The sequence below is a fragment of the Sphaeramia orbicularis genome, chromosome 14 (genome assembly GCF_902148855.1).
Source record: "Sphaeramia orbicularis chromosome 14, fSphaOr1.1, whole genome shotgun sequence".
NCBI classification, from domain to species: domain Eukaryota; kingdom Metazoa; phylum Chordata; class Actinopteri; order Kurtiformes; family Apogonidae; genus Sphaeramia; species Sphaeramia orbicularis.
Genome location: NC_043970.1, coordinates 2,826,193 through 2,853,372, shown reverse-complemented (window position 1 = coordinate 2,853,372; position 27,180 = coordinate 2,826,193). Strand labels below are relative to the sequence as shown.

Below are 27,180 nucleotides of genomic sequence, written 5' to 3'. Positions count from 1 at the left end.
TCCGCCTCTTGGTGGTGGTGGTGTTGTGCGCAAAATCTCCGGCGCCGGACGAACGGACGCAGTTTGACGGCAAAAAACGAGCGGCACTGCGGGGGAAAACATCCAAGAGGAAAAAAAAGAGAGAGAGGCAGACATGGATATTTAACGGGCGTCTGGTCCTGTTGTTTTTTTCAAACAGATCTGTTTGTGTGTTGTTTTTTTGGGGGGAGCTTGTGATGTTGCTTTTGCCCCGGGGGTGTTAATTAAACCTGCTCGATGTCTCTCATCAGTTTATAACCGAAACAAAATGAGGATTTCTTCTGGCGACTGGTTTGTGTTAATATTCTCATGCTTTTGGGGACTGACTATGGGTGCTTTCCCGAGCAGCGTTCAGATCGGTAAGTGAACCAAAAAAGAAAGAAAAATGACTGATGTGAATGGATGCGTGTGTGGACGTCCTGTGCGCCGCGTCTGTCCGGCTCTTCCCACACCTCGGTACTTGTCCGGGTGCACATTTCTGCACATTTCCCCCCCTCTTTAACTGACATTTCCTCCTCTTGATGCTATTTAACACAGGCGTACACACCTAATGCGCTTTGTATCTGCAGGCTACAGTGTGATCCCAGTGCACTCCGCCACTGCAGCAGATCACAGTGTGGATGTGTGTGTATTCCCTATGCAGGCTGCCTGTTCATTGACTGCTGTTAACACTCTCGCAGACCCTCTTGTCCTGGCTTTGGTGCAAAAAAAAAAAAAAAAAAAAACCCACAAAAAAAGCCTGTGCCCTCTGGTCCAGTCGCTCCATCACACCCGCACTGTTTGACTCTGGGGTTTTTGGTTCTATTAAGCAACTTCTGTCAGAGGTGACGGATTCATGGCTTTCATTTCACTGGCAGGAAGATGTGCTTGATTTAGAGGCCGAGGGAATGAAAAAGAAGGGCAAACTGTGACCTCCACTGAGTTGTTGTTGATCATCATAACCCCCTCAAAAAAAATCAATCATCAGTAAAAGCAGTCAATCATGTTTTTTTTTTTTTTTTCTTTTTCAGTTAAACACCAGAATTTCCCACTTGCAAGTTGACTTTTTCCAACCCTCCAAGAGTCTGTAAATGTAAACCTTAATGTGACTTTGTATTTTTCTTTGCGGGTTTTCTCCCTCTTTACTCAGAGCCCAGTTGAGGCACATCAGGAGCCTGTCCGGGGAATGGAAAATGACAAGCTGTTCCACTCGTTTTCTTGTCCTTTTATATCAATGTGATACTAGAACCCGACCCCCCCCACATCAACCGACCCCCCCTGTTCCTCCAGGGAGGTCAGAGGTCAGGGTCTGCTACAGAACAGCCCCCCGGAGCATGAGGACACTTGAGCAGGGTGGTGGTGATGGCGCTGATGGGCTTTGACTCTCCCTGTGGAACTGCTGTGCCATCATTCCACATTCTGCTGCTGATTTCAGTTGCTTTGCTGGGATTTTTTTTTTTTTTTCTTTTTTCTCTTTTATTCTTCATCCAGACACAGTTTCCTAACCTTTTGATTGAAATGCTTCTCATCACCATTTGCTGCCAACAATAGCAGACATTCTTGACATTGTAGCTGTGTAGTCGCTGTGCTTTTCCAGCCTCTTCTCACCCAACAGCTTTTATCAATCAGTCAGTCAGAATCAGAATACTTGATTAATCCCAGGGGGAAATTATTGGGTGTTACAGTTGCTTCATTCAAGTAGGAGAAAAAGTAGCAAGGAAAGAAATGATCAGTACAACAGAAAAGAAGACAAAAATATATAGATATATAAAGCTCTAAATTAGGGATGTAACGATTACCGGTATAACGATAAACCGCGGTAAAATTGCAGACGGTTAGTATTACCGTTAAAATTCTAATTATCATGATAACTGTGTTTGATTACCGCACGTTTAGGGGAAAAAACCTTATGTAAAGATCTGCTTCTATGTCAAATATTTGAGTACAGTTTTAATTTATTACAATTTTGATTTTATATACCGAATATTTGGAACCAATATTCACATTTAAAGTCTTTGAAAAGGTTCTTTAAGCATCTTTTTGTTATTTATGCAATAAATTATATACATTTTTCAAATCGGATTTTATATATTTTTGTGAGTTTTTTTGTCTTTTATTTTCATATAGTAGGTTAAAGTGAAAAAATAATTGGTAGATGATATAGATGAAGTTGTGCTGAAAAAAAAGATCAAACATGGGTATAGTAAACATTTGTTTATATAGTATATAAAGGCAAAGTCAAAAGGACTGAAAAACGGACAAAATAGGCTCAGACCACAAAGGGTTAATACTTGAATGTTTCTGAAACATAAAGCACATTGTGCCTATTATTTATTTATTTATGTATTTATGTATTTATTTTTATTTAAATACAACTTGGTTAAATTATTTCAGCGTGTATTAGTACTTTTTGAACATTTTGAGCACAATTTCAATAATACTGTGAGAGTAATGATAACTGTGATAATTTTGGTCACAATAATCGTGATATGAAATTTTCATATCGTTACATCCCTACTCTAAAGATACAAACATATGTATAGCTCTGAATATATTTAAATATATGAAATATACATATTAAAACACTGTATAAAGGCACAAAATTAGAACAGCAATTTGTACAATATGTACTTGAAAATATATCACGAGTGTGAAACATACAGCCCGTGGGCCAAAGCATCCAATCCAGCCTGCGGGATGAATTTATGAAATGCAAAAATTACATTGAAGATATTAATGATCAAGAATGTAAAGACCAATATGATCTAAAGCAGGGCTCTCAAACTCATTTTCTTTCAGGTTCCACATTCAGCCTGATTTGATCTCCAGTGGGCCGCACCAGTAAAATAATAACAGAATAACCTATAAATAATGATAACTCCATATTTCTGTCGTTATTTTAGTGCAAAAAACCCCCATTAAATTATGAAAATACTTACTTCTATAAACTATCCAAACAAAAAAATGTGAATAACCTGAAAAAACTGAAATTTCTTGAGAAAAATAAGTGCCATTTTAACAATATTCTGCCTCAACTTATCATTTCTACATGTGCATTATGGATCAGATCTACAAAGACACTAAACACTGAGGAACAGGAAGAAAAGAGTTCAAATTGTGCTGAGTTTTCTTTAGACATTTCAGGTTGTTCATATTTGTTCAGCTTATTCACATTTTATTGTTACAGCATAGTTTGTAAATGTTAATATTTTCATAATTTAATGTTATTTTTCGCACTAAAACAAAGACAAATATTTGAAGTTGTCATTATTTATTGGCATAGTGTAATATTTTTTTTCACAACAAACCAACAAGAAAATCTGGAGTCATTCTTTTTTGTAGGTTCTTCTGCTCTTATTATTTGACTGTAGATCCTATTGGTCTGTATGTGGAACCTGAACTAAAATGAGTTCCACAGCCTTGACTGTGGAATTTTTGCACTTTGCAAATTCATCCCAGGGGTCAGATTGGAACCTTTGGTGGGACGCATTTGGCCCCCGGGCCACATGTTTGAGACCCCTGATCTAAAGTGTGTCAGACCAGGAAAATGCTATCATAATTACTTATAAATAATGACAATTCCACAGTTTTCTCTTAGTTTTAGTGTAAAAAAAAAAAAAAAAAAAAAGGTAACATTACATAAAGTTGTTGACATTAATGAACTAGCCTTTCACAAAAAATGTGAATAACCAGAACAAATATGAACAATCGGAAATGTCTTAATAGAAAGTGCTTTTTTTTTTTTTTTTTTTTTTAACCAATATTCTGCCTGTTATTAAATGTTTTCTGTATTTGTAGATCCACTGTGATCTGTAAGTTATAATGTAAATGATAAACTGAGGCATAATGTTGTTAAAATTGTACTTACTTTTCTTAAGCGATTTCAGGTTGTTCGTTTTATTCACATTTTTAAAGGATAGTTTGTAGATGTAAACATTTTCATCATGTAATTTTACTTTTTTCACTGTAATTAATGTATTGGTTTGGCCCAGATCATATTGGGCTGAATGTGGAACCTGAACTAAAATGAATTTGACCCTCCAGCAATATATCATCAGTATGATAATTAAAGAAATATACATTATAAGTGTGCAAAAGTATTGTTGGATGTAATTATAATTATGTGGTTATAAGGTAAATTCCAAAACTTCTTTGGCACTTTACAGAGTTTGGAACATCATTTCTCAGAGTCAGTTTTTTCTCTTATTAGTTCTCCTTGTTTTCTACTATGAACATCAACATTTAGTGTTTTCACTGTTAGAGGTTTACTGATATGAGTTTTTCTAAGGCTGATGACGATTTTTTAAAATTTGGGCAGCCAATTTTTGAGGCTGTTATTTAAGTAGGGGTGTGTATTGGCAAGAATCTGGCAATACCATACAAATCACAATACTAGGATCATGATACGATATATTGCGATATATCATGATACTGTTAACGAGGCGATATTTTTGGTTTTGTTTCTTTTTTAAAAAGATTATTTCCTGGAAAAACTTAAAGTGTAGCATTTGGATGAATACAGTTCTAACAGGCAGGTTTACCAGAACAAAAATCACACAAATAAATAAATAAATAATAATTACAGTTTAAGATCCTGCTTAAATGTTCATTTTCTATTAGTTTTGAAAAGAATGCATAGTGTTCGGTCCCTGAATCGTCCAACATCAGAACATTATTTTTATGCATTCCCAGTAAAAAAAACTAACATCTGCCTCTTTCAGACAGTAAAAAGTGCTTTTAGGATGCTTGAAAAAACTGTTATTATTCAAAATACCGTTGTGAATATATAAATAAAAGAGCATGATAAACACAAAGAACCCAAAAATGAATCTCTGCCATGTCTGCATTTGAAAAAATACTTAAAAATATCGATACAGTACATTTTAATATCGATACAGTATCATGAAGTGAAATATCATGATATATTGCAGAACTGATATTTTCTTACACCCCTGTATTTAAAGTCAGATTTTTTTATTTAATTTTTTAAAGCATATTGACTATAAAATACAATCAAGATTTTTATACAGAAACAGAAATGAAATTATTAATACACATACACATAATACTCTTTTAACATTTGTTGAACTTCAAGTGTTGCCCACACTGGTGCCTGATCAAATATCTTGTAACATTTTTACTACTGATCAAATGTCTGCTTTCAAAAAAAAAAAAAAAAAAAAATTAAAGCCGATGGCCGATATTGAAAAACTCAGTATATCGGTCTACCTCTATCCACTGTGGGAAAATGTGCGCTGGACACTTGCTTCTACTGCAGAAATATGTACATAGATGCAACTCAGGCCAGGAAAATCCTAGCGGTTGAAAAGTCAAACCAAAAGCCCTGCTCTGCTCCCCCTGGTCTGAGGCTCCATGCACTGGTTAACTGCCCCCCCCCCCCCCTCCCTGGAAGTCACTGCTTTTATCTCCCTGTGAGCGAGGATGCGGTCGGGGATGCTCTGGTGGAGCTCCATGCTGTTCTGATCTGAAAACTAGATGAGACAGGCCTCTAGACTCAGGAAGAAGCTGCAGAGGCATTTTCTCCTGTTATTTGAGCTTTTATGGTGTGTGAAGTATATTTGAATTTGTCATCAGAGTCTTAGATCTGTCGTCCATTTGTACTTGGACTGTACGTTGTGTTGTTTAGGGCCATCATGTTCATCACTGGTTGTTTTGTTGAGTAATAGTTTGGTCTATAGAAGATCAGAAAATAGTGAAAAAGGTGTTTCCTAAAGCACAGGATGATGTCCTCAAACTTTAACGTATTTAGTTCACTGTCACAAAGGAGGAACAAAACCAGCAAATATTCACATTTAACAAGGTGGAATCAATGACTTTGGTACAACGGCGCATTAGGGCCACAAAGGAAAATAAAAACGCTTGAAAACTTAAAAATGTCTTCTTCAATTTGTGCATTTAAAAGGATGTATAAATCCACTGTAATAACAAAATATAGAACATTATAGAAGTACACATAAAATAAGATATTATTGTAGTTAATTGGTATCATGATAAGAAGATATTATCACATTTATTGATCATTGTATTTGGAGTAAATATTTAAAGTGCATAAAAATATTATAGTCTATATTAAAAACAGTTGATCACACAAATCTAATTGTGTGTGAGGTGACTAAAAAAGTGTATTTGGATGGTTTATATGGATGTTTTGTGTTATTGTAAAAATATACACAGGAAAATGTGTGTTAACAAAACAAAGGAAGCGGATCTAGTTTGATTATTAGTTTGTAAAAAGGGGGTGGGAGTGGGGATGGGGATGGGAATCGAGAACCGGTTCTCAGTAGCTTGATTCCATGGAATCGTTTGCCTGCCTGTTTAACGATTCTGCTTATCGATTCCGCCTTCGTTGTGCATGCGTGATGATGTCACACGTACGCTGCATTGTTTTGGTCAGAACGTAGCCAACATGGCGTTGAGGCAGAAACGGTCTAAACAGACCACACCAGGTCCACTGGAACACTGTCAAAGCTTCCATGTCTTCTAAAGGGTGGAATCCCTCCAATATCCTCAAACTTTTGTCCACAGCACGTGACTCATTTACAGGAATGTTACGTATTTGATTCTCTACTTAACAGCGCTTGTGAATGTAGCGGCAGAGTGAAGGCCGGGCCGGTTCCGGTGTGGGGAACAAGCGTCGTAACTCCTCAAATACAAGTTTCCAAACGTAAGAAGGGAAAGGAAATGAGGTGCACAACAACGGGAGACGAGCCGAGCTGAGTCAAACCAGTTCCACGTAGTAGAAATGCGACAATAGAGGAATTAGTAAAGCATCTTTAGTTTCACTTTCACTGTACCCCCCCCCCCCCCCCCCCCCAACCAGGTCCGGCATCATCTGTTATTATTATTTGTACATTCTGTATATGGTATATTTTCTGTGCAGAGATGGAAATATAAGACAGTTAATGCAAACACACCTGTTTCTACTCTTTTATTCCCTCACCCAGTGAGAATCGATAAGAGAATCGATAAGGAATCGGATCGATAATCAATATCGATAATGGAATCGGAATCGTTAAATTCTTAACGATTCCCATCCCTAGGTGGGAGTCAATAAGTTATACTTCTTCCCACTCCTTTTCGAGCACAGAAAATTTTTATTTATTTATTTATTTTTTGGACCATGTTGTATGATTCTTTGTTATCTGATGATTCTATGTGCTCGAAATAAAACTACTACTAATTGTCACTACGAGAATAAAGTCATAATATTGAATTTGAGAATATAGTCAGAATATAATGAGAGTAAAGTTGTACCCACTCATCGCATAATGGAGAACTTGGAACATTCAGTGAAGTTACTCTTTCATTTGGGGTTATGCTCAAAGGCCGAATACTGAACCTATTAGCCCCGCCCACCATCCACACATTACCATTAGGCTAATGACTTTGAAGCGAGTTTGCACATGTTTGGGTTTGTTTCATTATAAGAACTGAACTGATTTGGAGCAAATTGCCTCTTTTGTGGAGGAGAAACTGACGAAGTGTTCGTCTGCAGGGCTATCGGTGGAAACACCAGAGTTATCGGGTTTGTTGTTTCTGAAGAAACTGAGAGGATTCTGCTGTGAGTTTTGGAGTCCAACAGAAGGGCAAGTTACTGCTTCACTTGTGTTCGCTGTAAAACTCTGTCGAATTTTCAAAATATTGTGACTTTAATCTCATAAAAGTATGACTTTATTCTTGTTAAATAATGAGTTTTTTTTTTTTTAATTTACAACTTTATTCTCATTATATTCTGACTTTATTCTCGAAATATTACGACTTTACTCTCATAGTGACAAGCGTTTTTATTTTCTTATGTGGCCCTAATACTCCGTCGTACTTTGGACACTGATCAAAACAGTTGCTGATCAGTGTAATGGATGACAGGTCTACTGGTTACCTCCGCCAAGGAGGTTATGTTTTTGCCAGGGTTTGTTTGTTTGTCTGTCCGTTAGTGTGCAACATAACTCAAAAAGTTATGGACAGATTTGGATGAAATTTTCAGGGTTTGTTGGAAATGGGATAAGGAAGAAATGATTAAATTTTGGTGGTGATCGGGGGTGGGGGGGCCCACGGGGGGGCCCACTGATCAGCCTTGGCGGAGGTCTGCACTCTCCGAGTGCTTCTAGTTTTATATTTATTTACCCCGCCCCCCGAAGGTGAGGCAAGGGGTATTGCTTTTGGTTTGGTTTGTTAACACCGCCAAGGAGGTTCCGTTTTTGCCGGAATTGGTCTGTCTGTCTGTCTATCCGTGTGCAAGATAACTCAAAAAGTTATGGACGGATTTGGATGAAAATTTCAAGAAATGTTGATACTGGCACGAGGAACAAATGATTACATTTTGGTGGTGATTTGGGTGTGTGTGTGTGTGTGGGGGGGGGACTGATCTGCCTTGGTGGTGGTCTGCACTCTCCCAGTGCTTTTCTAGTTTGTTTGTTTGTTTGTTCACACTTTAGCAGCAAAACTATTGCTTGAATTCATCCCAGATTGGGTTTATAGATTACCAGTGACCCAGAATACATGTGATTACATTTTGGGAAAAGTAGGTCAAAGTTCTAATTTTTTATGAATTAGTAAAATCTTTTTTTTCCCCTCCATTTACTTATAATGGGTGAAATTTGTCTATGCTGACATCAGCACATGCATAGACATGATGACATCAGCTGGATCGATGCCAAAATAAGTTACAGTACATGCGAAGAGTGGGTTTTATTGTGCCTGGAACCACTTGTTTATAATGTAGTGAAGTAAGATAAGATAAGATAAGATAAGATAAGATAAGATAAGATAAGATATTTTGGCTTTATTGATCCCACTGGGGAAATCACGGTGTCTACAGCAACAAAATACAGAAAACTAAGAACAGAAAGACAGGCAGAACATGTAAAATATAAGAGTATGAACTTTTAAATGAGCTTTTTTGTACATACATACATATTATTTAACAATTATTAATATTAGTATTATTAGTATTGAAAAATGCTGTACAATAAAGACACAGACTGCTGATCTGTTCTGATAATAATAGGAGCATTTGTCACATATTGGTGTTTTTTCATCCAGAATCCAAACTATTCATGACCATAAAACACTGTTAGTTCTGCAGCTGGTTCTGTTTGTAGTTGAACCGTGTCCGTCTCACAGCTCAGTCAGACTGGTTTATGTGATGGAGTGGACAGAGACGTACATATTGACCACAGAACCATGTCCCAACCTAAATCCATGTGATCCACTTCACATTGTCATATCTTCATTGAACTGATGTTAGATCAGTGTCTGTGATGGGTCACAGTTGAGCTAATGCTAACACTAGCTTAGTGACTGTGAAGCAGTTAACATCATCAAGCTTTGGTTCATAAGGTCATTGCAGTCTTAGGACCTATTAACCACAATGTGCTGTAAGTTAGGGAAATATATGTGTTTTACTAAATAAAAATAAGCTCCAAAAGTCCAACTTGGCAGGCGAGCGAACCAGGTGTCAAAGTTTGACATAGAATTAGTCATTAAATAAGTAATTAAAAAATGGATTAATTATTAGAGGCTAAAGTTAGAGTAAAAAAAACAAAACAAACATCATTCGTGTTTTTTGCAATGCATTTGTAAGGGAGCCAGGGCTTTTAGAAGCACCATCAAGTGGCCATCAGTGGTATTACAAGTTTAAGATACTAATGTATTGGCGAGGAGCCGAGGTCAAAATGAATTATGCAATTGAAAACCTCCTGAATAATGTCTCTAGCCTGTCCACTGTACAAAATAATGTCAGCTGATGTTAGTTTAACCTGCTTAGCTAGTATTAATAACAGGTCTTGAAAGTCTTTAAAAATATGGAATTTTGAACCGCTGTTTTCCAGACCTTGAAAAGTCTGGAATTTTGTGTGAAAGTCTTAATAAACTGTGTAAAAAAAATTCTGTCATCGTAGAATTTTAGAGTATGCACAGACACATAATCTTGTAAGATAAGAAATGCATGAGAAAAGCCTAAAAAACTTGATCTGATTTCACTAACTAGTTTGTACTGGAATGATTCTAGTGAAACTTGTTTGTGTGGTATATATATAAATAAGTTTATGTCAGTAAAACACAGTTTACTGTGAATTATGCATTCATACATTTATTAAAATGAACTTTTCCACTACACACAGCAGGTACAATCTTAACAAAAATTGGCACACAAGTATAAAAGTACATAAAGTCAAGGTTTAGAGGAAAAAATATCAGTTTTGGAAAAAGTCTGGAATTTTTATTTGGATAAAGAGCAAACACCCTGAATAAACAGCATAACCCTAGCTTCTGTCATGTGTAGGTGAACAGTCAGGATGTCAGAAGAAAAAACTTTCACTGTAACCAACAAGTCATTAAATATATACTGTCATTAAATATACACTGGTCAGAACTACCTGTACAATGCCAGTCTATATGATAAAAGCCAAGTGGCCTCTGTGTGTGTGCGTTAGGGATTCAGCGGTACTCAGGAAAACCGTGTCCTGTTGGGTCCACCCTGCACTGGACAGTCTGTCCTTACGGACCGCAGGTTTTTCGGTTTCACAATTGATTTTGCGTTGGCGCTTTGTATACTGCTTTACAGGCCAGAGTGTGTGCCTGTTCAGGCAGGTGACGGCCCGCCTCCACAAGTTAATGTCCAATCACGGTTGGGCTTCCACAGCAGTGATTGGAGGGGTTTGGCCTTAGAACTGATGAAGGTTTAAGTCGCTCCACTGTCACGTCTCATCTGTGCAGTAACTACATATGCAGTATACAGCCTCGGCTTGTACCTCTCTCTCTCTCTCTCTCTCTCTCTCTCTCTCTCTGGACATGCACGTGAGTGTGCAGTGCGAGGAAGCCCCGCCCCACAGTGAGAGACAGTGGACAGAGAAGCGGCTTTAGACCAAGGTTATAATTGTTAACGAAAACTAACAAAATGACGAAAACTAGAATTGTAAAAAGATTTTCGTTAACTGAAATAAATAAAAACTATAACTATAAAAAAGATAACAAACTGAAACTGTATTGACTAAAACTAAACTAAAACTAAGCATTTAGAAAATAACAAAAGCTAACAAAAACTAGCAAACCTGCTCTAAAAACAAATTAAAACTAACTGAATTGGAGAAAAACAGTCAAAACTAAATAAAACTATAATGAAAAATCCAAAACTATTATAACCTTGCCTTAGACTCAACACACATCTGAGTCCTGCAGGGGTCCACTTTTCTAAACCCACACCCACTCATACTCACAAAACTGAGTACTGCAACCCAACCTGCTACCTGCATTTTTTAAATGTCTAAAACGCACCTGTCCGTACCCACGTACATTAGACCCACAACCCGACCCGTGATTAAACACATTGTCTGAACAGTAACTTACTTGACTGACCCGGTGCAGGACTCTGACACACATACAATAGTGTGACACAATTTGTTCCTGTTGTGAAATTCCGTTTTTGCTGATAAGCAAAATAAAAATATAATTTTGGGAGAAAAAAACTGTTCTCTTTATGCACAAACATGAACTGAAACCGAACTGAAACCGTGGCCCAAACATCCCACAGCAGTCCACCTGTAACGTTGCACTCTTAATGTGCATGTGTGTGTCTCAGGATTTACACAAAATCTGTACAGAGCTGACTGCTGCAGTTTGTCATACTTATGTATTTTTAGTCAAGGAACAGACTAGCAAAAATGGCAAGTTGATAGGACCAATATTTTGGGAGATATTAGTAATTTTAGAACACAATAGCCTTACAATCATGTTGCTATGCCCAGAACGCTTTGGCGGTGACTGCTGGACAAATGCGGTACAGCATGCACAAATACACAACAGCATAAAAACTACCACATACACCCTCTATAATCTCTGGTCGTATATTAGACATTGTACGACATTGTGTCACTGCCAAAGGTGGGTCTAGACCAGGGGAGGCCAGCCCTGGTCTGGACCACTGGATCTCAACCTTTTTTGACAAACGCCCCTTTACGCAATCATGTGTCTCCTGCCCTCTCTCAGCTTTCTCGTTCCAAATGCCCCCCAATAGTGTCTTAATGCCCCCTTGGGGGCTGTACCACCCCCGTTGACAAACACTGGTCTAGACCTATGAACATGGCAGAAGATCTGATCTGATCTGCTTCTTCAGAAGAATTATACAGATTCCATAGCAGTGTCGTCCAAAAGTTCATGTGTTTACTGCTATTGGTGGATTAGATTCATAGTGAAGCGTTACAGCAGGTCGACACAAATGACCACATTGGTTTTATTTTTATTGTAGCTATTGTCTAAGTCATTGACGCCCACAGGTGTAAGTCCATATGGCTTGTGTGCACAAAGTGAAATTTGAGAGCGAGAGAGAAAGAGAACTCCCTCCTCCTGCCTGCCCCCCCGGTCCGTGTGATTCGTGTGTACCTTAGGTCTGCAGGCACACCTGGTCTAAATATTTCTATATCATTATATAATTGATGCCAAAAAGGTACCAGACCACAGCCTTAGCTTGAACTATACATGAAATATATTTTTAAAAGAAATATAAGGATGAGGAACAGCAGTTTAAGCCAGGACGGTAACAGAAGTGTTTAAAGAAGGAAATAAGGAAATACAGCTGGACTGTTTTGTGCTCTTATGTTTTTTTTTATAAGTTATAACTTGAGCTCTTTTCCTGTAACTTAGTGTTAACCTGTTCTTTTTTTAATGGATTGTATATATTAGTCATGTAAATTTGGGGTTGGACAATATAAGCTCGGCTTCTTCCTACTCCATTTCGGACATAAAGTGTTGTTGAAGAGCCACAGTGAGGTAGTTCAACATTGTGTTCTTTGCTTTGCCTTACCTTTGTTATTGTTTTCGATACTTTGGAATGTTCTGTTTAAATTTGTGGTTTCTCTTTGCCTCTACACTCTCCACTGGGTTTGCAGAATAATTATCAGCACTGATAAACATCGGTCTGATATTGAAAAAAATGATGTCACTCAGATAATTCCGATAATTAAAGTTTCACAGATAAATAGAGCCCATAATAATAAATCTAAATAGCTTAGATTTCATGCATTTCACCAGTACACGGTGCACGTTGTTGCCTTACCAACCACCATAAAAACCAAGAAGAAGAAGAAGAGGTCTAGATCAGTCCACTGTTCATAGTAAAAGGGTTTCAGTTACTTTCTGCTACAGCTGCAAGACCAAGAGGAAGCTGTGGACACTGTTTTGGTCCGGCAGCAGCAGAAGAAGAGGGACATTCTAAAACACTTAACCCAAAAAAGGCTTAACGTAGCTTAATCCCAGAGAACAGTGATTAATCATCACCAAAGTTAATGTGGACATCTCTAGTCATGCCCACTTTCACCTCTGCAAAAATCATGACAACCCCAATTTTCTGGATGTTGTCCATGTTAAGCCTTTTCATCTCCATAGGGACACATTATAGAGAAAAAGCAGAAAGTAGCTTAATGTCTGAAAACAGCGGTTGATCATCACCAAATTATGCATGTGGACATAAATAGTAAGTAACTGATATGGAAAACAGTGTGTTTGCACATGCGTGACTGTTTGTATCATGCGCATAAATCTTACAGGATTAAAAAAAATATGGGGGTAAAAATTTGAACGCAACAACAGTTCTGTTAGGACTGTGACATGCTGTGATTCACTATAAACTTGAATATTAGCTACATTAAGAAGACGTCAGTCTGAACCCACAACATAATGTCTTATTTTACAGCTCGTCAGCTGACTATAAATTAGGCTATCCCTTACATAACAACCAGGTCATGTATTTCGACATTCAAATATGAGCCAACAAACAACATATCTGACAGTGACAGTAATTTTTGTGTCACTTCTCCAGTGTGATGCTGAGCTACCTTGAGTACGCTCCTACTCAAAGTCTTGAGGAGAGAGGCAACTTGACTGCCAGGTTCGACATTGGTCAAACACTGTCAGTGGCTTAGTGCCAAGTCCAACCGGGTATTTCCTGTGATTCATTGGCTGGTCGATCTGTCACTCAAGCTGATCTGACCTATGGGTTTACTCTTTGTGTATTTGGGTAGGTTCCTACTCACTCACTTTTCCTCTGGTTGATCTGTAGAATTTCTACTGGTAATTGGATACTTTGGTTTATCTCACGAAAAGTGTGAGGGATGAAGTTGTCACTTGTAAAAAGTCTGCCAGGTCTGTGACGCCCATGGTTAGTTGAACTCTTAGTGCAGTTGTTTGAACTTAAAAATTAAATTCAGCTGAATTAAAAACTGAAATGTGTCAACGCTAGTTTCCTAGTTTGGTTGGCTCATCTGGTATTTCACATCACCAACCATGGCTGGTGCTGGAATTGAACCTGGACCTTCTGCTATGAGGTGACTGTATTAACCACTGAACCGCCATCAAACAGTGGAAACGCATACAGATGAGGCAATGTCTTAACCCATATGGACCCAGGGTGACTTTTTCTCTCTATTTAAACTTTGCTAAGTCATTTATCACCATATATTATATTATCCTCTCAATTTTGCATTTTTTCCAGTGAAAATAATCTATTCTATGTTTAACTGACTGATCATATAGATGTTCATAGAAGCTCGAGTCAAAGGTTTTTATATCAAAACATAAAAAAATGAAGAAAAAGTGTCTTTTTCAGTCCAATCTGTCATTAACTGAACATAAACCCAGTGTCTCCATCCACTGTCATTGATCCAACTCCATGGGTTTTACTGGTGAATCAATGTTGTAGAAGATGACGATGTTTCCACGGTAACTAGGGAGCCTATGAATGTTCAAATGGGTCATATCTGATGACCATGAGAAGACAAATAACTGCATTTTTCACCAATTATTTACATGGATTGATAGGATTAGTGGATCAACAGGTACTAAACAGTTACATCAGTAGATGGTTTAGGTCACCTGTGGATGTTTGGGTCTTTATGGGTCAAAATAAATGCATAATGTGTATTATAAAATGTATTCCCAGCTCTGAAACAAGGCGCAAAAGAGTGATGATAAGTTCACAACCTGATAACTGTCCATGATGCATTTGGATGCTATATCACCAAACTGTGATGATGCAGGGTTTGACTCCACCCACTTTCCTGAACTGTTGCTGAAGTTAAGTCAACAGAATTCACTAAGTTAGTTGGACAAGGATTTTCAAGTTAACCCATCAACACCCAAACAGCCACCGTCGACTAAAACCATCTCCTGATCTAAACTGTTTAATATCTTTTGATCCACTAATCCTATTAATACATGCAAATAATGGGTAAAATACAGTTCTTCATCTTTTCATGGTCTTCACATATGCCCTATTTGGACGTTCAGAGGCTCCGTAGTTACCGTGAAAACACCGTCATCTTCTACAACAGTGATTCACTAGTAAAACCCATGGAGTTGGATCAATGACAGTGGAGAAGACGAACAAAAATGAAGAAAAAAACATTCAAAATGATATATAACGTGGAAAAAATAAGCAAAAAACTGTGTAAAACAAAGTAAAAAATAATAGAATAATCAACAAAATGAACAAAAACAGCCGAAGTAATGAATAAAAGGAATAAAAACAAATTAACAAAATAATAATTAATATTAACCTCCTGAGACCCAGGAAATGTCAGCAAAGTACCGGCTTATTTTTTTCTTTTTATTTAATAAGTGCCTATATTGGAAACATCATGATGCAACAGTTTTTTTCAGATGCAGTTTTTAAAATTTTTACTGAGTGTCCTTTGTGGTGGACAGTGTTCTTTTCTCTTTTTTTTTGTAAAGTTGTGAAACTGTTGTCCACAAATGTGGACAGAAAACCCATAGCTGAGTCTGAGGAGGTTAAGAAAATAAGCCAAATACTGAACAAAATTGCAAGAAAGGAAATAGGCAAGAAGATGTTGAAAAATGTCAAAAATTAATTAAATAGTCAACAGAATGAACCAGTACAGCCAAAGTAATTGATAAAATGAACAAAAAAAAGAAAAAATAATTAGAAACAGGAACAAAATAATCTACAAACTGAGCAAAATTGAAGAAAAATGTTGAAATAATTGGTGTAAAATAAAGTTCTTCATCTTTTCATGGTCATCAGATATGTCCCATTTGAACGTTCAGAGGCTCTGTAGTTACTCTGGAAACACCGTCATCTTCTACAGCATTGATTCCCCAGTCAAGCCCATGGAGTTGGATCAGTGACAGTGGATGGACACACTGGGTTTATGTTCAGTTAATGAGAGATTGGACTGAAAAAGACACTTTTTTTTCAAGTTTTCTCGGTTTCTGGTATAATAACCATCAACTTTAATCTGAGCTTTTATGAACATCTATAGGATTTGTGAATTAAATATGGGAAAATACGTGATTTACACTTAAAAAACAAAAAATAAGGAGGATAATATTGCAATCAATAGTGAGAAATCACCTAAGAAAGGCACAAAAGTAGCACTGTATTTATGGGTTAAGATTTGAGACATTTTGAATGTGTATTTTTGTTTTATCATAAGTCAAGTAATCAGAATAATATTTAAGCAGAATAAATGTAGACGACTGTGGTGAGAGCAGCCATGTTGTATGGGTTCGAGACAGTGGAGGTAGCGGACGTTCAGACGATCACGCTCTCTGTGGGAGGGACCAAGATAGATCGGATCAGCAATGAGTACATCAGAGGAACAGCACATGGTAGATGTTTTTGAGAAAAAATCCGAGAGGCTGGACTGAGATGGATTGGACCAGTGGAGATCCAAAGTGGTGAAATCATATTCAATTCAATTTCAATTCAGTTTTATTTGTAGAGCCCAGTATCACAACAAGGTTGCCTCACAGGGCTTTACAGCATTTGTTGAACATGAAAATAAGCAACAGTCAAATAATTAGGTAGGTAAACAGTTGATGAAGCAAATGGATCAGTGTCCCGGGCATCCCCTGTCCTTAGACCCTCCTTCTCGGCAAAGAAAAACTCCAAAAAACTCCAGTGGGAAAAGAGAAACCTCAGGTGGAACCACAGTGAAGGAGGGATCCACTCCCATGGACGGACAGGCTGTAGATGAAACCAGGACTGACGGACATCCATTTGCTGAAATAATTATATTTTGGTGGCACAGTATCCATGTCAGTCTTCAGCTGCACTATAACCACATATGACCAGTAGGATACATGTACATGCAGCACTATTTTAAAATGTTAAGTTAAATTCAAATACAAAGTATGCGTTTTCAGTCGTGTATTTCTTATATGTAAATTTCACCGTCTATCCTTCAAACACGTCCATTTATCCATGAGTCTATAGTTAAAGTCAGACATGTCCCAGACAAGTGTCTTTTCCACTGATAGTTGGACAGTGCATGTAGACCAGGGGTGGAGGTAGTACAGGTAAATCGCATGGCATTAAAAAAAATAGGACCAATGGTCCTGTATCTTACCGGCCAAATTAAAAGCTTTGGGAAATGTATCCAGATGCCATTTATTCTCACCCAGTTCTGTGTATTTATTCTATTACAGAAATAGCCCATGTTTTGGTCATATTCCAATCAGATCTGTAAAAAATTCAAATTCCAACTTGATATCATTGATTCTTACTGATTTATTGGATCGATCCACTTCCTATCTGTTCTAATGGGAAAATTTTTCGAAGTCGCACCAAATCCAGAATCAGATCCAGATCGAAATAATGTCAGTACCTTGTGTTGACATCATCACACAGAAGCTGTAGACCAAGTTTGAAGTCAATCAGAACTGGAGTTTCGGAGAAGAAGACGATTGAATTTTTTTCCCCATAAGAGCCCATGTTAAATTTTCCGTAAGTTCCCAGATCAGAAGAAGATCCTGATCAGCATGTGGACATTATGTTTGGGTCATCTCCCCATCAGGGCTGGACTGGAGAAATTTACACTGGAGATCATTTATATTTACTGAGTTATTGCATCCATCCACTTCCTATCTCTGATAATGGGGACATTTTTCAAAGTCGCTCCAAATCCAGAATGAGATCCGGATCCAAATAATTTCACTAAATTTTGTTGACATCATCATAAAGAAGCTGTATACCAAGTTTGAAGTCAATCAGAATTGTAGTTTCAGAGAAGAAGACGATTGAAATTTTTGTAACGTACGACAGACGCTGACAGACGACACCGACAGACGCCGACGCCGGATGCCACATGACGACAATAGCTTATAGTTGGCCGGTAAGCTAGAAATAGGAAATTAACATAAGGGTTAAAACATACAGTACCACTGATACCACTCATATTGGGAATCAATCCCATACCTCCTCACACCAAAGTCCATTGAGCTAACCACTGATCTATCCAGCTGTTTAGCTACAGATCAGTAGTATTACTTCCAGACATATTTGCTGATTCCATTGTTTGTTTTTTTTTATTTTCCAATTTTTTATACTCTGAGGCTCTCCTATCTCTTATATTGGAGGGCGTGCACTTTGTGTGCGCCAGTTATAATGACAGTCCATGGCAGGGCTGTCAAACTCATTTTAGTTCAGTTCCACTTTCAGCCAAATTTGATCTGAAGCGGGCCGGACCAGTAAAATAATAACAAGGAAAAAGTAAAATTATATTCTGATCAGGTTTATATCTACAAAGTTCCTGTAAAAATCTGAAAAACATGAACAACTTGAATTGTCTTCGGAGAAAAAGTGCAATTTTAACAATATTATGCCTTGGTTTGTCAGTTTATCATTTACACATGTGCATTACAATCGTACAAAACATTTAGTCACAGGCAGAATACTGGTAAGATTACATTTACTTTTCTGAAGACATTTCCGTTTGTTCATATTTGTTCAGGTTATTCCCATTTTTTGTAAAAGTATAGTTTGGTAATGTAAACATTTTGATGTAATATTACTTTTTTACACCTAAAAAACATTGAAAGAGTTTGGGGTTGTCATTATTTATAGGTTATTCTGATAATATTTTACTGGTTCTGACCCACTTGAAATCTAATTGGACTGTATGTGTCTGTATGTGGAATGTGAATTAAAATGATTTTGACACCACTGATTGTTAATATCTTCAGTGTAATTTTTTGCATTTCTCAAATTTCCTCCTGCAGGCCAGATTGGACCCTTTGGCGGTCCGGTTTTGGCCCCCGGGCCACATGTTTGACACCTGTGGTCTATGGAGTTCTCGGGTGGCGCCCCAAACAGGAAACATGTGACTTGGCTGCTCGTTAAACGACCAAAAACATGTTTAAACTCCACTTGAATACAGATTATATACAGTACTCACAGACTGTATCATGTATAGCTCGTTTATTTAAATATTACTGTTTTTGTAAAATTATCTTATGTGATTCCCATTGTCTTCTTCTTCACGTGAGACAGGTGGGGCGGCATCCTAGCGCCCTCTATTGACGAGCCACCACTGGTTTGGACATGTACAGAGGAGGGATAGTGAATGTATTGGTAGAAGGATGATGAGGCTGTAACTGCTATGCAGGAGGTCTAGAGGAAGACCCAGGACCAGATTTATGGAGGAAGTCACAGAGGACACGAGGGTAGTTGGTGAGAGAGAAGAGGATGCAGAGGACAGGGTTAAATGGAGGAAGATGATTGGCTGTGGTGACCCCTGAGTGGAACAGCCCAAAGGAAAAGAAGAAGGACAAGAAATGGGCCAAATTCTATTTTACAGTGGGTCACGTTTTGATGCACAGAGTCGTCCAGAAGATACCGAGACATCACCATGGATATGTTTTTGCACAGTTTACATATAAATAACTTGGCTAAAATAAGAAAGACAAAGTGAGAAAAGGCTACAGTAAACACAGCATGAACTGGGACATGAACTGTCATAAACACTGTCTCCTCCTGACCTGACCCATGGCACCGATCTGAGGACTCTGGAGATGGACTTGTACCTGGTCCCTTATGCACAGGGGTGTGTTTGGTACTGAAAACTGGTGCCAACGACTCATGACCAAGCAGTATAAAGGGATGGATAGAATAGAATAGAATAGAATAGAATAGAATAGAATAGAATAGAATAGAATAGAATAGAATAGCCTTCATTGTAATTGTGTGTACAATGAAATTAGGAGTCCAACTCCAGTCAGTGCAGTATTTTCTAGGGGTGCAATGGTGCATGTTGTACTGTCGTGCTGTTCGGTACACCCCTCATGGTTCAGTGTGAGCATGTACCGCGGTACGGCTCATTGTCTCTGGCTCTGAACGGCTACTATGTCTATTTATTTTTTGTTCATTTGTTTGTTTGTTTTGATGATGTCTATGTCACCATTATTTGTATTTTTATTTATTATTTATTTTAGTTTTAGCGAATGAGCGATGTACTAATGTTTGTTTCTTTCACCTGCATGGGGACTGCAGATGAAAATTTTACATAGGTGTATTTTTTATACAGCAGTGTTCATAAATGTGCATGGTCCCTATTAAATAAACCAATTAAATAAATAAATAAATTTGTCATTTTCAAATGACATTTCCGGACAACTCGTGTTTATATTAGAGCTTTGCAAGATGACTGACCGGATGCAGAGCACAGCCCTTCTACTTCCAACTACCCTTGTCAATATTAACATTAGTGTCCACATTATTGAAACCTCCTTTGTTGTCGCCATGTTTCTTATTGTTATTGACTTTCTTCTTCTTCTCAAAAAACTTTACTCTTCTTCATGGTATTTGGCCAGTATGGTAATTAAGAGTGGCGCCCTCTGGTGGATTGATTGAGAAACGCTCATTGCAACGTACAGGAGGCATGGAAGTATGAAGGCAGTGACGCATGACAATGGTAGAAACTCACAAATCTTTTTATGTACATAAAGGAACATAAATGAACCTTAAGGCTCTCCATCAGCTCGCAGTTATGTTTTGGTGCACAGCTGGGCTCTGTGTCCGAACTGTACTGAACCGTAAACTCAAGAACTGCAATGCGTACCAAACCGTGGATAACCTCTTCTGTAGTATTTACAAACACCAGTACTACAGAAATAAGAATACGTAATTACAAAAACTGAAAAACAAGAAAATATAGTTAAAAAAATTTACTACAGGGTGTCCCATAAGTCTCCATACATAGGAAAAATAAACGTCTCTTGACATAAACCATTTTTTTTAATATAATATGCTCTATATGACTGCCATTTTGTCGGGAACAAATTGATCCAGAACACTTCCTGTTTTTTTCAGCTTGACAATAAGTTTTGCCACAGTGTCGTGTGTGACACTCGTCCCATGTTTTCTGTTAAATGCGCTTGCAACCATACGACTGCTTGCTGAATCAGCCATCAGGATGATTTCAATTCGTTGCTCTTTATTCAAATGCATTCTTTGGGTTATCTGAAATATAAAGAAATACATGTTAGAACCATGTATGTATGGAATGTATTATGTCTCCTATGTATGGAGACTTATGGGACACCCTGTATTTAACAAAGTAACACATATGTTATGTTCTGTTGTTAGAAGCTAGTAAAGGGGGCCCTCTAGTGGTCAGAATAAGTTGCAGTAATGTCTATTTTGTACTTCCGGTTTTCCCGTCGTCTGTTCAGACAGGAGAAGGAACTGAACGGACGTGTTTTTCTTACTCTGTACGGCCAGGAAAACGTTTGCCTGTGAGCATTTTATGTCCAGTTGTTGTAGGAATGAATAGTATAACATATCTCTGATGTGAGCCTTTGTTGCTGGGTAAAAAGACGTCATAAATCTTAAACTAATCTATAAATGCTAATCGTTAGCATATCTGTGGATTTTCCTATTCAAGTTAGCATCGAGCTAGCGATTTTTTTTACTATTCATTTAAAAGTATTATGCCATGTAAATGTACTAATGCAATGAACGTAACTGAGACATATTCTGTATGTGTGTTTGCAGTTTTACAGTGAGTCCCAAGTAAAGCTTTGGAGAGAAGCTTTTGACGTCTGGCTTCTCTTCGGAAACCTGTTGTCTATTTACTAAGCTAGTCTACACACACAGGCAGGGGCAGAATAAGAAGAACAGAGTTTATTAGAATTAAAAAAAAAAAAAAAAAAAAAGCATCCTGCCCCCTCAAATGAAAGTTTCCGAAGGTAGGGAAAATAAAAAAAATAGTTGCACATCAGCGGGAGGGTTAGAGGAATTAGTAAAACATCTATTAGTTTCACTTTATGGTCCAGTAGTGATGCGCTAGTCAGGTTTTTTTCCACCTGGGGAATTATTTGACCCAACACGCCCTGCAAATAAACTGACATTCTTTTGACCCGGAAGTAACCCACCAAAGGTTGTAATTTGTCCCACAGTATGAATTTGGAAAGTGCAAATATTATACTGACGTTAGTAGGAGTCAAAGGTGTCATACTTGTTTTAGTTCAGGTTCCACATTCAGCCCAATTGTGATCTCAAGAAAAATAATAGTATGACTTCGAATTTAAATTAAAATTTCAATGTAACAAGTCGGTATCAGATCAATGTTGGATCGGGATCGGCAAAACAAATGAAAATAAATAAATAAAAAATCGGACTGGATCGGAAGCAAAAAAAGATCGGGACATCACTAACTGTCATTGCAGGACAGATCTTGGGGGTTAGAATAGATTTGACTGTAATTTCCTATTTGTTCAAATATGTTTAAATCGCATTTTCTTTATTTGATTTGACAGTCGGCTTAAAGGACAGTTGTGTGTTGGAGTAATTCTGAAGGCCAGTAGTCTTCTTCACAGGTTCCAAATATCCTTTTTCTGTCATTAACCAATATCACCCCGGAGAAAAATCATACCCTGTCTTTATATCCTTAATTCCTTGCTTTTCTGAACAAATTTCTGAGATTTACAAGCTCCAGAGACTATTGTCAATTCTAAAAATGATTCAAACATTAATGACGAGCCTTGATATTTACAAGGACACAAACTACATCGGATGTTTATGGAGGAATATACTGGTAGATGGTCAGACTTGTGTTTAGGTATGAACTGTATGTAAATATGTAACTGTATCTTTCTAAATATGTAAATAATATTTGATTTTCAATTCAAATAATTTATATAAATACCAAATTTCTTATTTTTCTCTTTATATTTACATTTTTTTACTCGTTTGTGGTTTTTTTTCTACCTGTCTTTTTCTCTGCACTTACTTGTCAGACTGATCTTAATAAATGGTGTTGTATGTCACACCAGTTCTTATGGCATTTGGCATGCTATATGTACGCATTTTCGATCTTCTGCGTGTTATTCAGCGCCATTTGATCGCGTGTCAATTTCCGCCACGATCTCCGGTTCGCATAACTCTAACCCTCAGTGCGTGGTATTTGACGCATCGATGCAGGTTGGACAGGGGGCTAATAACAATGTGAACATACACGTGAAAAGCTTATAATGCCAAATAAAAGTGACGTGTATATTACACGACTCATGATATTACATTGTGCTTGTATTTTTGCTGCTGTTAATTGTGAAATTTCCCCACAGTGAGATAAATAAAGTCATATCTTACCTTATATATCCAACTATCTATCATCTGAAAATTGCAAACGCATAAGGCACAGAAATCTCAATGGGACCAAATATAGGTCAGAGCTTGCGCTACTAATGTGCAGTTGAGATAAGTTTTCAGATTGGAGATGTGTAAAGGGCATTCCTGCTGACCAGTGTTCACACCATTTGATCTGTAAAACAGGAGAAATGCCTCCTCTGAGCATTTGGTGGGAAGTGTGAGCCAACAGGGCGTCCAAATAGCTTAAAAAGATGAAAGTGGAAAGAGTATTTTACTAGATTCACACTGAAAGATGATATGGATTTACATGACTAGAAAAAAAAAACAGAACACAGTCTTCCCTTAAAAGAGGTCAGCCATAAAAAGAACATGCTGGCATTTTGTTATAAATGACATTTACACTCATCTCATCCTTAGAAATAGCCCGAAGTTAGGTTTTTGAAATGTGAAGCAAAACAGCTTCTAACCTAAAACACTGCTGACATTTCAGCCACGGCCACATATGAACGTGACTGTAACGAACATGCAGAGTTCAGCTTTAAAACAGCTGTAGTCACCATCTGCCAGTGTTCCATTAAACCTGGACTGTCTGTGGTACTGGACCAGTAAAGTATGTCAACAATGCAACAATAGCCCTTTTATTTTGTTCCATTTCGTTGGCCTCATATCATAACTGCCTAACTGATACACAAATGGACAAAAGTATGTGGACACGTTGAATTCAGGTGTTTCTTTTCTAACAGGGGTCTGGGATACAAAACAATAATGACTAATATCAGAATATAGTTTTATATTATGGGATAAATATCCTATTGATTATTAATATTGATGTTTTGATGTCAGATCACCATGAACAGGACATCTTACAGCTGTAGACATGATATGTCCCAATATTTATGTCCATATAGTTTAGAGACATCAATATTTCCTCAAAGACAAATGTCATAATATAGTTGTATCTTGGGATAAATATCATTGCATTGGTTAGTTTGGTTTAAATTGTTTTCTTTGTTTCTAAAATGTATCAGAGATGCTTTCGGCTTCATTTCTCTCAACATTGATTTTGTTTTTTCAATCCATGACTACAGTTTTAAATGTTCTACCTCTAAATTTCTCAAATATTTTTCCTGCTCTGATTGTAAATAATAATTTTCTACCAAATCTAACCATCTACTTTCTTCACATCACTCTGAGTAAGAAAAATCTACCATTAAACCAGTGTTTTTCAACCTTGGGGTTGGGACCCCACGTGGGGTCGCCTGGAATTCAAATGGGGTCGCCTGAATTTTTTAGTAATTGATAAAAAAAACAAAAAGAAAAAAAAACAAAACTTACGAATAAAAAATATATGGTGAGTTGAGACAGACAATCCTAATCCATAAACGACATGACAAACTCTGAAGCTAAAACTGCAGCACTGTGGTTCTGTTTATCTGTCTAATGTTCATTGTGGTCGGTTTCAGATGCTGGAGCTCCTTCGTAATTCATCGTTTGATTTATTGTTTTTTCGGTATTAATTGTCAGCCTTGTAAATCACAGCTGGACTGACTGTACATATCCTGACCAAGGAAAATAAAATTCTCTCTTTGTGCAGTAATCTACACCTGGCTTTTCTACCTCCGTCCACAATAATATACACTATAGAGACTAAATGTCATCTAAAAATAACATTTATTTACAGCCTAGTATAGCAAACTACTACATGATCAAAAACAAATGAATTTTTGCAAAAAAAAGTCTCCGTTTTGAAAGTCTGAGGTCGCCAGAAATTTGTGATGTTAAAATGGGGTCAGGAGCCAAAAAAGGTTGTAAACCACTGCATTAAACTTTAAGGAAATATTGATGTTTCTAAACTATATGGACATAAATGTTGGGACACATCATGTCTACAGTTGTAAGATGTCCTGTTCATGAGGATCTGACATAGAAACATCAATATTAATAATCAATAGGATATTTATCCCAATATAAAACTATATTCTGACATTAGTCATTATTGTTTTGTATCCTAGACCCCTGTTAGAAAAGAAACACCTGAATTCAACGTGTCCACATACTTTTGTCCATTTGTGTATGAGTTTGACAATTATGATATGAGGCTAACGATATATTGTCCTGTCAGTTGTGTAGATCTATACGTAGGTTCTTCTCTGAACACAGATGGTAACAACAACATCAAAGCCTATAATACAGTGTTAGTTGGTCTTTGGTTGGTAATCTGGAATATATCTTTTCAAATAGTGACCCATGCATTTATTTAGCTACTCTGCAGGTATTTATTTGAAGCCAGCGCCAGGCAATAGAATGATTTGCCTAATCAGTGAAACACCAGCCTACAGAGAAAGAGGGTGACAACAATGTCAGTTAAAAAGTAGATTTAGCCTGAAAAGCTTCATCTGTTGGTCTTTGAACTGTTCCTTAAGCCCTCAAAGAGCCACAACTATTTTTGACACAACTTCCAAATTATTATTCTTATTTTTTGTCTTTTCCACGTGATTTATCACCATTCATTCTAATGATTTGATCTGCATTTTGCATTTTTCAGTGTAAATCAGGTATTTTCCTGTATTTAATTTACTGATCATGTAGATGTTCTTTAAAGCTCAGAGTAAATTCAAAAGTTATTTTATCAAAACAGAAAACTGCAGCTAAAGTGACTTTAAAAAAAAAATAGAAATATGTCATTAAATGAACATAAACCCAGTGTCCATCCACTGTCATTGATTAAACTCCATGGGTTCATTATTTTTTATTCAATTTTGTTCAGTGTGTGGTTTATTTTGTTGTTTTTGCTCATTCTTTTTGTTAATATTTTGATTAATTTTGTCCATTTTATTCATTACTATGACTGTTTTTATTCATGTTCTTGATTATTCTTTCCTTGTTATTTTTTGTTTTGTGATTTTTCATTTTTCATTTTACAAAAGTGGTTTGTTTTTGTTCATTTTCTTGCCTTTTTTATTACTTTATTTCTTCAATTTTGTTCAATTTGTGGCTTATTTTGTTCAGATTACTTATTTTGTTGATTTATTGTTAAACTTTGTTCATTTTATTGATCACTTTGACTGTTTTTGCTCACTTTGTTGTTTATTTTATTCTTTTGGTTACTTCATTTAGTTTTTTTCTTCATGTTATTTATTATTTTGTAAATTTTTATTAATTTTTGTGTATTATTTAGTATATTTAAACCCAGTGTGTCCATCCACTGTCATTGATCCAACTCCATGGGTTTCACTGGTGAGTCAATGTTGTAGAAGACGATGGTGTTTCCATGGTAACTACAGAGCCTCTGAACGTCCAAATGGGTCATATTTGTTGACCATGAAAAGATGAAGAACTGTATTTTGCACCAGTTCTTTACATGCATTGATAGGATTAGTGGATCACCAGGTATTCAACAGTTACATCAGTAGATGGTTTTGGTAAATGTTTGGGTCTTCTTGGGTTGAGTCAAAGTTTTTTACAAACTGAGATTACTTCCACTGGTTTCATGTCTCTGATAATTGAAGTGTCTGTAATAAGATGAAACATGGAAGGGAGATGCGGTGGATTGATCAGGCTCTGTGCTGTTTTTCTTTGCAGGCGGTCTGTTTATCAGAAACACCGATCAGGAGTACACTGCCTTTCGCTTGGCGATCTTCCTGCACAACACCAGCCCCAACGCCTCAGAAGCACCGTTCAACCTGGTGCCTCATGTGGACAACATCGAGACCGCCAACAGCTTTGCCGTCACCAACGCCTGTAAGTCAGCTGCATGGGTTCATGCTGTCCTCGTGCACTAG

The 27,180-nt window shown here is 37.2% G+C and overlaps 1 protein-coding gene across 1 annotated transcript; it reads left to right on the top strand.

Moving 5' to 3' along the window:
* On the top strand, window positions 1-27,180 carry LOC115433214 (glutamate receptor 4-like). The gene is made up of 2 exons (XM_030154501.1): window positions 1-377; window positions 26,981-27,180. Exons 1-2 carry the CDS (start codon window positions 287-289, stop codon window positions 27,178-27,180), a joined length of 291 nt encoding a protein of 96 aa, XP_030010361.1. The 5' UTR covers window positions 1-286.